This window comes from Micropterus salmoides, unplaced genomic scaffold, assembly GCF_014851395.1.
Source record: "Micropterus salmoides isolate LMB-PRFRI ecotype aquatic unplaced genomic scaffold, ASM1485139v1 Ms_hic_scaffold_8, whole genome shotgun sequence".
Taxonomy (NCBI): Eukaryota; Metazoa; Chordata; class Actinopteri; order Centrarchiformes; family Centrarchidae; genus Micropterus; species Micropterus salmoides.
In genome coordinates this window covers 3,507,228-3,522,521 of record NW_024044570.1, presented here as the reverse complement: position 1 = coordinate 3,522,521, position 15,294 = coordinate 3,507,228, and the positions used below count along the sequence as shown (strand labels likewise).

At 47.9% G+C, this 15,294-nt stretch overlaps 1 protein-coding gene across 2 annotated transcripts in view; it reads right to left on the bottom strand.

The window, feature by feature from the left end:
- Positions 1-112: 112 nt before the first annotated feature.
- LOC119893163 (carbohydrate sulfotransferase 8-like) overlaps positions 113-15,294 on the bottom strand; it is a 67,272-nt gene continuing 52,090 nt past the window's right edge. For both annotated transcript variants that reach the window (XM_038705134.1, XM_038705133.1), the window contains exons 3-4: positions 5,504-5,544; positions 113-4,696 (exon numbers count right to left, since the gene is read on the bottom strand). In XM_038705134.1, the coding sequence (XP_038561062.1) occupies positions 3,668-4,696; positions 5,504-5,544 (1,070 nt within the window). In that variant the 3' untranslated portion in view covers positions 113-3,667. The remainder of the gene's footprint in view (positions 4,697-5,503; positions 5,545-15,294) is intronic.

The following is a 15,294-nucleotide window of genomic DNA, read 5'->3' as shown; positions in this document are numbered from 1 at the left end:
TAAAACCTGTTTTTTAATCATGTTGCATTGGATTCCCTCCACCAAAGATTTAAACCTTTCATTGATTCTTACTGAGTTTCATCTATTTCACCACCATGAACATACAAATGTATTCTAGAAACACTTTATTAACGGAGTATTCTGATTGTCTTGTTATATTTAGTGCTTTGTGGTCCGGACAGTTTGAGGTACATCGTGCAGCTCCTTAATGTGCTTCCAAAATGTTCAGAACAGCTGCAGATATCCTGATGAGAGTGTGGAAGTAGGACCACATCACGTTCTACATTCACTTTACTGGCTTCCCGTCTCCAGCAGGATTGAATTAGGACTAAGCTGTTTTGCTGTCTCTGTCCTTTGTCCGTGACTGTTCAGGTTTTCCTTCCTTGATTATTTGACCTGGGTGTCATTAGGTTCACCTTTAAGTGGTGTGATCTGTTCACTCAGCGCCAGTTCATTGCTTCGCTGTCTCTGGTGTTCCAAGTGTTTCTCCTGCACTACATCTCACTTGTGGATTATCTCTCTGTTGGACACCTGTTGTGTTTTGGACTCTCAACATCACCTGTTGAGCCTCTGTAATAAATCTAACCAACCTGTTCCGGGTCCAAACTCCTGTTACCTGCAAACAGAAAAGTTCCAGCATTCTAATAGAACTGAATTTAATTTGAGCTTCTGACGATGTTACACGTCTCTGATTAACTGAATATTTTGTGGTTGTTCTGATTCTTCTTCTTGTTTAGTGTTTATACAGAAACAAGGTAAATCATTACATTACATTTAAATGTGTTATTCTGTAATGGAAAACTCAGTTGACTGACTAACAATTATCATGCGCAAACAAAGAACTGATGAACAGCAGCTTACTGTCCGTTTGGAGGTTTCAGGACGTTAACAACACTGATGAGTAGGGTCGGGAATCAAGTTACCAAGAACCGTGGACTCATCCAAAACTGTGTGCTCATTAAGTCCTGTGGACTCGTTAAGACCCGTGAACTCGTTAAGACCCCTGGACTCGTTAAGAACCGAGGACTCGTTCAGACGTGTGGACTCATTAAGAACTGTGGACTTGTTAAGATGTGGGGTCTCGTTAAGAAGTGTGAACTCGTTAAGACCTGTGGACTTCTCAAGACCCCTGGAATCGTTAAGTCCCGTGGGGACTCATTAAGACCTGTGGACTTCTCAAGACCCCTGGAATTGTTAAGTCCTGTGGGGACTCGTTAAGACCTGTGGACTTCTCAAGACCCCTGGAATCGTTAAGTCCCGTGGGGACTCATTAAGACCTGTGGACTTCTCAAGACCCCTGGAATCACTGAGTCCCGTGGACTCGTTAAGATGTGGGGACTTGTTATGTTGTTTGTTAAAAACCCTGAAAACGTTAAGACCCGAGGACTCCTTAAGAACCAAGGACTCGTTCAGACGTGTCTCGTTATGACGTGGGGACTCATTAAGACCCCTGGACTTGTAAAGAACCATGGTCGCGTTAAGAACTGTGGAATTGTTAAGAACCCTGAAAACATTAAGACCCGAGGACTCGTTAAGACCCCTGGACTCGTTCAGACGTGGGACTCGTTAAGACCCCTGGACTCGTTCAGACGTGGGGACTCGTTAAGACCCCTGGACTCGTTAAGAACCGAGGACCCGTTCAGACGTAGGGTCTCGTTAAGATCTGTGCGTTTGGATTCTGCTTCTCGGATCCTAACTTCCCGCATATCTCAGCTCCTGACTGAACTGCAGTGATTTACAGTCCGTTAAAGAGTCTCTGATCTGCCAGGAGCTGCTACGCTGACCGAACGTCACCTCATGTGTTACGTCAACAAAGCATGAAGAAGAGAGTCCTTCTGGTTCCGGTCCTGGACCGTGGCGGGCCGCAGCAAATGCTTCAAAGTTTGGCTTAGCTTCACTAAAAAACTGCAGCAGCTGCAGTCAGGAGGTTTGATGCGAGGGAGGAAGCAGCTCCAACATGACGAAGCGTTTCCTTCAACACGGCGTGAATCTGAAGGAACGCTTCAGTGTTCAACGTGCTGCACTCTCCCAGCTACAGTGAGGCCCCAGATCCAGCTAACGCTAACAGTAGCAACGTCTCTAAGTAGAATCAGACTCTATAACATTTAAACAATACACAACACACCCGACGATGTTTCTGACAGGACAGAGACTCGTCCTGCTGTTTTCCACGGCGGTGGAATAAATCAGACGACCACATTTCTAACAAGAGTCTCACACATTTATTTGCTGAGCAACGTTTAAAACAGCCGACGTAATGCATCAGGTGAAATGGCAGTGTTAAGGCTTCAGGTCGTCTGTTCTGACGTCAGACCTGCAGAGACGAGCACGATTCGTCTTCACACGTGTTGTTGCTCTTTGTTCCAGCCGCACAGTTTCAGCCGCCCTTCAGAATAAAACTGAGCTGGTGTTTCAGGCGGCTGGCGTTGTTTGTTAGTATTGTTGTTGTTTATCAGACGGCCGGACGTGGACGGCGTCTCAGAGGAACTCTTTCAAGATAAACTTCACAGAAGTCGTTTAAGCAGCGTTAAGTTGCTTCTGTGTGGTGACGTGAACTGAAGGCTACAACAGAAGAAAAGGCAGAAAGATAAAGTTTGTTTGGCAAATAACAACTGTCCTCCACCACCGCCGCCGCCGCAGGTGAAGCTTTCTGCAGTCATCAACGACCTCCTGCCGTTCGATAGCTGTCAATCATCCTGACTGTCTCTCTGGCGGCTCTGAGCGACACACAGACGAACACCTGCAGACCAGCTGCTGTCCACGCGAGGAGACGACCTGCAGCCTCAGCGGCATTCAGACGGCGAGCGAAATGATCCCTCACTCGGCAACGAGTTTATCCTAACAGTGTATACTTTAAGTTTTGCATATATTGTACGTCAGACCTTTTTTATTTATGGGCCAATAAACAAGTATTATCATTAATCTTATTGCCGTGATTAATCTTCAGTGACGTCTCTCCCACGTTTACTGGTGTTGTGTTTTTCTGCGTCGGGCTGCTTTACTTTCTGATTTCACCGGTATTTAATTAAATGAAACCTGTCAGCTCTCTGCTGCACCTGAACTTCTCCGTAAAGTCCGGTCTTAATTCACTACTTTGTCGTTTTAATGACTCGCAGTTTCTTCACTGGGTCTGATGATCTGAGGCAGCGTGTTATTTCCACACTGGGCACCTGTGATGTCCTGGAGTACACCTGTCCGTCACCGCAGTAATTTGAGAGCACGACGAAAGTCACATTAAATGATTTGAGGGTCTGAACCTCTACAGACGGTAAATCTGTCGTCACGGCCGCGATGTGAAAAGAAGAATAAATTAGTTTCTCTGTAAATAACGACGCAGGAACAAAGAGATTCTGACGGGTCGGGTCAGGTGTTCCGGTGTGGCTCAGAGCTGGCGTTCAGGTGTTGAGTCTGCTGACGACGGACTGAACCAGTCGGATTAAAGCCGCTGAACACGACTACAGTTCTGATTTTAAGTCCACAGCGACTCGTCAGTGGTTCAGTGATGTGCAGCATATTAACACTTGTTGCTGCATTGTGGGTAAACAAGCCAACACCCAGGACTCAGCTGTTAGAACAGGTCTGAAGGTTCAAGCAGTGCATTATGGGCCACGGCCTCACTGATGGATCACTCAGTCCCGTGGCGCCGTAACATCCCGTGGCGCCCGGCTCAGTGCAGGTCTTTGAAGGGTTTGGGGTAGTTAAACATCAGGTAATCCATGTAGTAGAAGTCGAAGGCCTTCTGCCTCTCTGTGGAGTTCAGCTGTGCAAAGTACCTCTGGGTGATGGAGGAGGACGTCCTCTCCGCGAGGGGGTTTCTGTCTTTGAAGTCGGGGAAGGTGAGGTTCCCTGGCGCGCCCACGCTCTGCAGCAGGAAGTTGGCCTCTTCCTCCAGGCTCTCAAACTTCCCGATGAAGTTGTACCTGAGCAGGCAGGGGTTGCACAGCTGGCTGACCGGCTCCCAGTGGATGTCCATCCCCACGGGCCGGCGCACGTCCAGCAGGTACTGGATGAACTCCCTGAAGGTGACGCCGGCGCCGGTCCTCAGGGCTGCGCGCGTGGCATTGGCGCGGTACCTGGAGATGATCGGGCGTCCGAACACAGGGTGGTAGTACGAGTTCGGACTCTCAAACTTGTCCCGAAACGCCGACACCAGGCGCTCAAAGGGCTCCCTGACGAACAGCACTTTGGTGTAGGAGCGGAGTCTCTCGGCGATGCCGGCGTGGTTGTAGCTCTCCAGCCGCCGCAGCTGGTTGGCGTAATGAGCCGCGTCGTGGGGAATTTCTCGTGTGGAGGTGGCGCTGCCGCCCAACACCATCAGCACCCGCTTCCAGTTGGAGCAGCCGGCTTTGGGCACCTCGCAGTACAGCAGCCTGGACCGGTCCTCCACGTAAACCCGCGACACCTGCCGCCGAGAGACACGCTGCTGGGTGACGCCCGGCTGGTATTTGGCACAGACGTCGGCCAGCAGGCGGCGCCGGGACTCCTGCGTCCTCGCCAGCCGCTGCAGCGGTCGCAGTTCGTCCTCTCCGCCAACAGGAGCGCTGGAAGCTGCAAAGTTCCTCTTCAGAAGCAGCTTCCTGTGGCGTTTGGTGACCGGCTGCGTGGAGCTGACCGCAGAGTCTTCGAGCATCAACGGAGATGAATCAGACGAGACCTTAAAGTCCGTGTCAGCAGCGGCGTCTTCGGCCTGCAGATCCTGGACACGGAGAGAGAGAGAGGCTGAGTCCACAAGGAAAATACACTGTGTACATGAAGTACTTTATCTTATTACAGGTGTTTTCTGTATTTATATGTAAATAGTCATTAGTTTTTTGTACCTTAACTTGCTTCTATATTTAATGTTCCTGTCACAGATGTTTGCTTTACTGATGAGTCCAGTTTATCGTCGTTCTTTTATTTGTTTCTTGCTGGTTCTGTGCAGGTGATGTGTGTGAAGAGATATTTGGGACTAAGGGACTCTTGTTTGTGTTTTATTTATTTTAACTTTTCATCTCCATGCTTCCTTTGTTCAGTACAACTTTATTAATCTGTGTGTGTAATTATTTTTCTCTTCCACACACACACTGTGTTTTATGGACAGACCAAAATAATAATGTGTTGGTGTCTCTCAGACTGTCTGCTGTAAACCATCTTCAGACCTCTGTGAGTCTGTCGGTCGGGCCTCAGAAGCCTCCTGCAGACAGGTTTCCCTCAGCTGTGCAGGGACTCACCTGTAACACCGTGGCGAGTTAACATGACCAGATCGTCTTAGATCAAATACCAACAGGGACCCACATCAACAAGTCCTGCTGAGCACGGGCTGCATGTGTCTCCATGCCTACTCTTCCTGTTCATTTATAAATACATGTTCATTAACCTGCACTTCACTGGTTTGGTGATATGGACTTTGTGTTGCAGTGCTGTAAGCGTCCAGCAGGTGGAGCTGCCCCCCTGTCTCCAGCAGTGGAGGACAGCTGGGTAATAACAGGGCAGTTTGTTCTGGCAGAGCTGCAGTTTGGCTCACCTTCTCCACGGGCCACCTGGGAGCCGCCAGCACATTCACACCTGCAGAGAAACACAAAGACAAGAACGCATGAGACCTTCCTGACAGCTGATCCGCAGCCAGCGCGACCTTCAGACCAATCACGACCTCCGGAGCTTCATGACAGCAGCTATTTCAAAAAGAAGGGCCGCTGGTTTGAATCCCACGCCGGTCTTTGGGGACACTGAAGGAGCTCACAGCAGCGTGCGCAGAGGACCGTCGGTTATTCAGCGGCTTTTCTAAAACCTTCTTCTGCCCGTCAGGTTCGTTATCAGCTAATCTACTGACGTTAATTCATCGAGATCATCTGATGTGTGTCAGAACAAACTGATCCTCCAAATAAACTCAAACCGAACTCCCAATGTTTCCTTCAGACGTTAAACACGAGGGCCGCCAGCTTTAATGTTTCTGGGGCCGTACATCAGAGAGCATCCATTTCTGCGCATGTGAACATTTTACGGAGTAAAGGTCCTGTAGAAAAACAGTCGAACAGAACAGCTGATATCTCACAGATTTAATGGTTAATGAGCAGGAAGCACCTACAGCGGAGGTGAAGCAGGAAGTCCAAAAACCATGTAACACAAGTCCAAACAACAAGGACAACAAATCCAGAAGACACCGGGGAACACAAGACCCAGAGCAGCTGTGCTGATGCTGCGTTCAGTTTACATGCAGAACAGGTTTTACCAGATGACAGTATGTATTATTTTAACCAAATACAGGCGAAATATACTTCACGTAGCCTTTTGTTGACGGTCAGACTGCTGCCTCTCCGTGAAGTCGGGGACGTGCATTTGACCCCGAGTGGCGTTCAGTTGAACTTTTACTAGTTGGACATTTTTGAGTTCCCAGTTTTCTGGAACGCAGCGTTTCTCGGGAGCTGAGATAACGAGACTCAGGTGAAACTCATCAGGGCAGGTGCAAACAATCAGCCCAGAGACACAAAGGCAGGAAGCGAAACAGGACAGAACGTCAAAATAAAACACGATGACAGGAGAACGGTGACGATTGTAAATAAGAGGAAATAAAGATTGTACGATAAAGATCAAAAAAACCTTCTCTGTATGAAGTGCATTTTTCAGTGTTTGGATGGCGAGCACGATTGTTCTGGAAATGCCTCAGAAACCCCTTTATTGCCAATATATCTGAACGCCCCACGTCTTGAGTCTGGGGTGTAAAGTTACAGATCTAATCCTGTTTCAGGAGCCCCGAATGCAGAAAAATACTCAAACACACCATTTTCAGAACAGAAAATAACAAAAACGGCGTGGGAGTAGGTCAAAGTGGGCGTGTCTGTAAAGGGAATTCATTGGGACCCATTTTCCTTCAGATATCTAGAGGTCAGAGGTCAAGGGGGCCCTTTGGAAATGGCCAGTTTTTCTGAAACGTTATTTTGCCCCGACAAGCCAGCATGACTCGGTCGGTACCAGTGGAAGTCTGAGGTGTTCTGGTTTAAACTCTGGGTCCAGGTCCAGACTCTTAAAGACAGCAGGCGACATAATGGGGTGCGACAGGTTAACTGAGAGGTTTCATAACTTTTCGAGGCCGTGCAGCGAGTGAACCTCACTCCCGAGCGCCCGCGGGTTTAAGCCTCCCTGTCAGCGTGTCCGCCGGTTCGCGTCACGACGCACGAGGTCGTCTTACTTTGAAGGAAACGTCCTTCCTGTGACGTGCGTGCAGGTTCCTGCTCTCCGAACGCACTCAACAGCCACACGAAGCAAAACACACGCCGTTGACAGGAGGCGAACGGCGCTCTAAATAACTCAGGCAGCATTCACTGAATCTTAAACACACACACGGTGGTGGTGGTGGTGGTGGTGGTGGTGGGGGGCTCCAGATGGCCTCTCAGCAGCTTCCTGACACTGAAGGTTAGCGGCGTCCCGCTCCTCCTGCAGCCTCTCCTGGTTATTTATTACCCAGACTGCACCCCCCCCCCAGACGCGCGCCACACAAAGCAAACGCACGACTAATCCTGAGCCCCTAACCGCCGCGTGACGGCTCCCCACGCCGCTCAAACAAAGACTCCTCGAGTCCATCCGAAAGATATTGTCTGTCTGTGCTGCTGCATGATATCGCCTACAGTCAACAATAACCAAAGGTCACTAAGGACAACAGCTGTTTGCAGCGTGTGAAACTCTGTGGTGGTAAAAGGTTTGAGTTCAGCAGCAGTTCAGAGAAGAAGCCTCCTTCAGATCCATCCCCTGCTGCAGGTTTAAAATCCCCCACCGCTGCACACAGAGACACACGAACCAAACGCACCCTCCTCCTCCAAAAGGCACACAAGGTCGGTCAACTTGACTTGGCTGCTGTCGGAGTTCAGTCCGTCAGCAGCAGCAGGTTCTGGCATCTAATCAATGGCGCTCGACCTCCGTGTAGGTCAGCGTTAGATGAACACACACACACACACACACACACACAGTCCTCAGTGCGAAGTCACAGCTTCAGACTTGATTTAGTTAACAAAGAAAAGCAGGTCAGAGAGGAAGTCTGATGGAGCTCAAACAGCCAACAGCTCGTCAGCTGAATCTCTCTCACACACTTTGCTATTAAAGACAAATATTATGGGTGCAGTTAGTTACATAAACAAAATCTTGGACCAGTAGCAGACGCAGATGTTCACTCAGCATCTTCGCCATGGCAACAGCAGACAGAACAGCGCTCAGCCAGCTGTTCCAACCCGTGTGCGTTCGGACATAGTTATAACTCAGTGACTCGAATTCTCTTCTTCCTCTCTGAGAGTCAGATGTTCAGATCGATGCCTCTAAATGTGAAGCTACAGCAGCAGCCGGTTAGCTTAGCTTAGCTCTCTCCAAAGATAACAAAAACACACAAACTTTACAGTGTTTCATGCTCAGTTTCTGTTCCAGCAGATGAAATTAGCTCGTTTCAGTCTCAGTTTAGGGAAAAAACATTTCATTTAAATGAACGAAGCTGATCTCTGATTTCTTTGTGATGAGGTGAAACACACCATGCTGACGACAGGAAACCTGCAGAGTACCCAGCTAGCACACATCAGTAGCACGCCGCAGGGAGACCCAGGATCAGGCCAGACCTGAGGGTGAAATCAACAGGTGACAGCTCCTGGATATAGGCAGGAAAATAATCCCACACAGACTGCAGCCAGAGGTCAAGACGGGGAAACGTTACAACCACAGGTCGACCAGCTAATGTTAGTATAGCATGGGAGCTACAAGCTAATCTGAATCAGACTGTTGATGAAGACAAGATGCGCTGCGTTCACGGGGGCGGCCACAGAAACTGTCGTCACCCTCGCACGTTTCATCAAAGTCAAACCGGTTCCCCTGCACGAGGAAAACGTCTCGTCAGCGGCGGACAGAGACAAAAAAAAAAGGCCTGGGGACTTGACCCTGGTTTTCAGAGACCTTTATTCAAGGACATTTTCAAACCTAGAAACCCGCCCTGGTCTCCTCGAGCGAAGTCGTCCCCCCCTCAGTACAATAAATACTTTAAATGGCTGAAGCGGTCTGAGGCCTCTGCCCCTGCAGGTCAAGAAATCCACATCAGACCGATCACGTACTTTTATTAGTTGACTTTAGCAGTCAGGGGCCGACTTCACCGTCAGGCTGAGAGTTACGGGGCCACATTTCTTATTACGGTAGCTTCGTTTACCTGGAACAGATCTGACTTGAGATCAGCCTCTAAGGCTGCGTTCACGCTGCAGGCCTGAATGCTCAACTCTGATTTATTGCCCAGATCTGAAGTGTGAACTGTTCACGGCCTGAAAGTGACCCGCATGCTCAGAGGAGAAGAACACGACGCCCAGAAGTAGACACAGAAGTTCCTCTCCTGGTTTCCCGCCCTCGGTCGCATTTCTCCTGACTTAAGACAAATGTTCACAACTTTCTGTCCTTTTGATTTTAATAGTGAAGTTGCATGCAGGTGAGTCAGCAGAGACGCGGCGGACTTCAGGTGGAAGAAAGAGAATCTGCGAGCAGGTGATGGCGAGGACGAGGAGAACGACAGACACAGCTTTAATTCTGCCTTTTTCGGTCGAGTGCAGAACTGTGGCGACGGCGCTCTAGAGTGACGTCAGAGTGGCATGAGCTCCGATCTGACGTCCAGACTCAAGTCTCATTTCCAACAAGCAGACCTGGATCTGATCTGGACGCCATGTGAAAGCGGCTCAGATCAGAGTCCATGTGACCTGCTCACTCTGTGAGAAACAGAGCAGATCTGCTGCAGTCTGAACGCAGCCGTCACATGAACGTCTCCTGTGGACCTGTGATGTAACGCGCCCCCCCCCCCCTCTCCTCTTACAGTCTGCGCTCAGAGCCGGTTCCCGTCTGCAGACTTCCTCTGGAACGACACAAACTGCTGCTGCTGTACAGGTGTGTTTACTGACCCCAGTGACTCCGCCTCCCGCAGGACTCTAATTAATTACCCAGCGTGCCGCAGTTTCGCCGAGCTCAGCACCTGCTGCAGCCTATCACGCAGCCGGGAATGTGACTCGGGGAGAGTGGCTGTGCTGAAAGACGACAGGCCTGTCCAGCATCACCGCCCTAAAATATGACAACACATCAGCTGTTTGGAGCGAATGAACCAGGTGATGCAAAGCGTAGTTTAGTTAGGCGTTACGCACGGCTATAATAAACAAGAAGGAGAGGCTGCAACCCGGAAACTAAACCAGAACCCTGGACCTGAGGACCGTGGATCTGGAGCTGAGGACTTCAGGTCTTCAGGAATGTGTTTGTGCCAAGTATGTTTCTACATGTTATGAGAATCTCCGGGAAGACGGCGACAGCTGATCAGTCGTGAGGTAGATGTTCGTTACGTCAGATGTTACTCAGCGAAGGCGTTTCCATCTCCTGTTGAGCCAGTAACTCTTTTTCAAAACAGGCGAAAACCACCTCGACCAAGTGTAAAAGCGGTTTTGCATGATTGAGTGAGGTTTTTCTAATTCTGTTGTTTCCATCAAACTTTTCTAACACGAAACGTCAAAAATGCTCATAAACAAACTTGACTATAGAAACAACTTCAGGACGTTAACAGTGTCGGCTAAAGAAAATAAACCAAGTTAGATGTTAAACTGTGTCAGTGCTGCAGACGGTTTACTGTTGAAGAAACAACCTGTTTGTCATGTTCACAGGGAGAGAACGGAAAACTGGGACAGCAAGAAACAGAGACCAGAAGCTGCTGAAGTTACTGATCGATGCACGTTTGTTTCTTCTATATTTAAATTGCGTTGCATGTTTTCTTATCGTGCAAATAAAACTGAGCGTCATTAATGTGTCAGGTGTCATTAAACAGGACGCAGACCTGACTCTGAAATAAAGTCATTTACATCAGAACGTTCTAACTGTGAGGAACTTCGGACTCTCTGAACGACAGAAACACGTGAAAGACTGAACAAGCGCAGATCAATTAAATATAGAAATTAAACCAACATCTCCCCTGCGCTCCCATCTGAAGCTGAGCGAGGCGGCACAGCTCCTCAGCTGCAGCAGCTCACTCTGATTTCACAGGGATTACCTGTCTCACTCCTTCCACCACACATAAATCTCACAAACGCCTGCCAGATCGGGTTAAGATCTGAGTCCTGAGTCGCTGTGCCGAGGAACATAATCAACCCTCAAACATCCTCGTCATCTTTAATGGCTTCAGCTGTGCTCCGCTGGCCTCAGATCTGCTGAGGCCGCTGCTCTTTTATCAGCCAGGAGGAATAAAGCGCCGCTTAGTGATATTACCGCGCTCTGCCTCGTCACACGCTGCACATTTAACCTTCTGGGAGGGTTTTGTTTCCGCTGCACGGACTTTAAACTCCAGGCAGATTAAACTGTGACAAATATTCAAATGTTCAGCAGAGCTTTTGTATCAGTGCGTTCACCCTGAATTTGCTCCAGATTACACGGCGGCGTTTGGAAGGATGTCGAATTTGGGAACAAAATTCCTCCCAATCCTCTGAAATGACTCTCAGCGTGGGTTTTTTTCCTGAGGCTTATCGACCAATCACACGTTAAAGTTCACAGGAACCAGACTTCATTATGGATTAATCTGCTCCAGATGTTTTGATCAACAGTTCATAAAGTCAAGAGATTCAGTTTACTGTTGTAGAAGAAGAGGAAGAGAAAACAGCAGCTAATTAAGATTCTGTCGATAAATTTAAAGCCTCAGTGAGTTTTAGTGACATCTAGTGATGAGGGTTGTGACTTGCAAACAGCGGCTCACGGTGCGTTCAGGTGCCCCTCGGATGGTCCCATTTCCCGAGTTGTGAAGTCGTTCTTCAGACTTGTGTGTTCATGTGCTCTTAAGTCTGAATGTGGACTCAACACAAAGACGTTTTGGATTAACATCAGAGCGTATAAACATCACGCAGACATCCTCTCCCCTCTACACGGACAGCAAACTAACTGTTAGACCCACATTACGATTCAAAGTTCGGTGTACTTCTTCATGTCCCATGTGCACTTTATTTCTCTTTTTGCAATAAAGATTTAAGGAGGGAAAGAAAAGATTCTGATTATTCCGACACCACATGAACGCACCATCAGTCACCGCCCCCCCCCCCCCCTTTGCAAGCGAGCAGGAGAAGCTGCAGCGGCCCAGAGCTAAATCACACGTGTGCTGCTCCATTTGTCCAGATTTCACTTCTCTTCTTACTTCTAACAAACCCGACGATGACGATGACTACTTGACTACTTGTAAGTGACGACGAAAAGGGTTTGAAATGTTTCCTGTAATGCTTTGTCTTTATTTCATGTTTCCTGTTTAACAGGCTTTTGAAAGGTCATTATACACATATAAGAAATGGAAATTAACAAGATAACGAGGGAAAATAGTGGTAACAGCGCCTGTCTGTAAATTTCTGTTCGAAGTTTCTGTTCTGTTGTTTCAGCTCGAACGTCGCAACTTTGGAGAAACCGGCGAGAGACCAGAGCATCAAGTGTCAATCAAATCCAGAGTGTAGGCGCCCACACAGTCCTGAGGAGACGTGTGCGGCCTTTAGATCAGTGCTTTAGATGTGCATCTACAAGCACACAGTGGCTCAGAGATCTGATGTGTTCGGTGATGAAGTGTGAAACATCCCGAAATCTAAGAAGGCTCACACGTCATCACGCTGAACCTCCTTCACGTCAGCAGCCGGCTCTCAGGGTGGAGGACTGTTGTGTAACCTGAGATCTGTCCTACATTAAACGTCTTCCTGTTGTCCTCTTGTATTATTCATTCAGAGAAGTGGATCATCTCTGCTGCTGCTGCTGCTGGTGTGTTACAAGTCGCGCACTTGACCTTCTGTTGTTCAGCCAAAAACTAAAGGAAGAGAGGGGAACCAGGGAGAGAGGCGTTCTTTCCACAGCTGGAAGTAGCTGCTGCCATTATTGCGTCACAGTCTAAGATGCAAAGAACTTAGTCCGATATAAACTCTGCGAGCAGCAAAGAGCTTTCAACCGCAAACATTTCTACATTTAGTTTACTGAATGTAGAAATGTTCAGTATTCAGTGGCAGCTGTTGCCACCGATGCTTGGACTCGTGGGGAGAGAGCGGCGTAAAACTACTGAATACTGATCTCATAAACAGGCTGCATGTGCAGAAAATCAGCTGTTCAGAAGTCCGGATTTACTTGGTTTATTTTTTTGTATTTCAGCCAGTGGCGTAAAGAAACGTTGCTGCTGTTATGAATGTGATATTAGTTAAGAAGTCAGGAGAGACTGCTGTGTTTGGGGGTGAAGCACACAACCTCTGCTCTCACCCTGAGAAGCAGATTTAATTTGGTTTGTGTTCAGAGCTGCTCACGAGGTTTCACCAGGCAGCTCTCAGACTCTGGACTCTCGTTTCCAGCACTGTTTCCCCTCCTGCCGGCGCCACAAACAGACCTTGGAATCAAATTATTTGCCGTTTTTCCTTCAGACACTAATTATGATGAACTTTTGTCCTCGACATCAGACAGACACACGATAAGGTCACTGAGCCGGCAGCGTCACGCCGAGTTTGATGTTTGACATTTGATGAGTTCAAAGAATCAACTGACTTCATATTATTTTAACTCAGCAGCTCTCTGTCTGTCTCTGTGTCTCTGTTGGATGGCTGAGGATGAATCGTGGTTCAGACCTTCGTGTCCCGTGAGGATGAACAGGCCATCATCAGGTCAACATGCTAACCTGTCCAACACTTGGCTTCATGACCTTTATGATAAAGTAGGCTCTTGCCATACTTTAAACACTTAGTGCTTAGTGCTACGCGAGTGCAGCCTATCAGTAGCACTAGCCTGTAATGCAGTGACTGGAGTTATAGCTAACGCTAATTAGCAACAAGATGGAACACTCTTCGTGCAAAGAGTAAATCATTTCCTTGGGAAACGGGAGGACGTGCAACAGCAGAACAGATTTTCACCACTATTGCAGGACCCTGGATCTCCGTCTGATGACCTGGATAACATCCCATCCTCACACAGAAGGCTAAGGACTGAGAGTAAATCAGAAAGTAAAAGGCTGCAGGGAAAGCTAACGACTGGGCTCACGGTGCGTTCAGGTGCTCCTCGGATGGTCCCATTTCCCGAGTTGTGAAGTCGTTCTTCAGACTTCAGTGTGTTCATGTGCTCTTAAGTCTGAATGTGGACTCACATTCGACTGTAAACGATGTAAGAAGCATGTGCAGTAAGAACACCAAAATACTCTGCTTTCCGAAGAACATCCTACTGTGAAAAACATCATACTGCACAGCAGGACCAATGATGTTATGAAGCAACAGTCTGAAGTGTTGAAAGAGGACTTTAATAATCTGTTTAATAATCACAGTTTGAATGCTGAGGTGTTTATCAGTGGCCCTATACCGCCAATCCAAAGAGGAGCTGAGAGATTCAGCAGACTGATGGCATTGAACACGTGGCTCTCAACGCCATGTACTGTCCATTCAGTGCATTTCATCGAAAACTTTTACTTTCTGTGGGACCGCAGACATCTTTTTAAGGTAGATATGTGCTGACTGATATGTGCTGGGTCCAGGCTACAAGGAAAATAGCACTCATGGCTCTTCCCAGGACAAGCCCGGTGTGCTGGGAGCCTTCTCCATTCCTGTCTTGATAGGTAACTGAAAAAGAACGGTGAATGTGGTAAGAAACAAAAAGGACATTTAGCCTCAGTTCCTCGTCAGCCGCAGCCGGTTGCAGAAAGTGGGGCAGATAAACTAAAATTAGCTTTGTTAAACGTTAGGTCTTTTGGCAGGAAAAACATTTTTAATCAATGATTTTATAATCACTCACAATCTTAATTTCATGTTTTTAACTGAAACTTGGTTGGACCAAGATAACAGTGCAGCTGTCCTTATCGAGTCTACCCCTCCCAACTTCAGTTTTATGAGTGAAGCGAGAAGAGAGGAGGTGGAAATGCAAAAATGCAATAAGATGTCTTATGGGAATTTTGCTTCTTTTGAATATGTGGCTCTTCAGCTGATTTCTATTTTTAAATATCTACAGGCCTCCTAAATACTGTGCAAACTTTTTTGATGACTTAGGTGAACTGCTGTCTATAATCTGTGTTGACTTTGACTGTTTGGTTATTGTTGGTGATTTTAACATCCATGGACAGAGGGACTGTGTCCATGGATGTTAGAAGAACTGTGTTGTGCTCTTGATAATCAGCATGTGACGGAGCCTACACCCAATAAGGGGCACACTTTGGACTTGGTCATCTCCAAGGTCAGTGTTTCCCCTATATGCATCCGCCGCGACTAAAATTTCCCACACATTATTAGACTTACATCAGTACTAAGTTTCACTCACACACTGAGCGAGCACGGTAACACTCATCGCTCGGCTCGC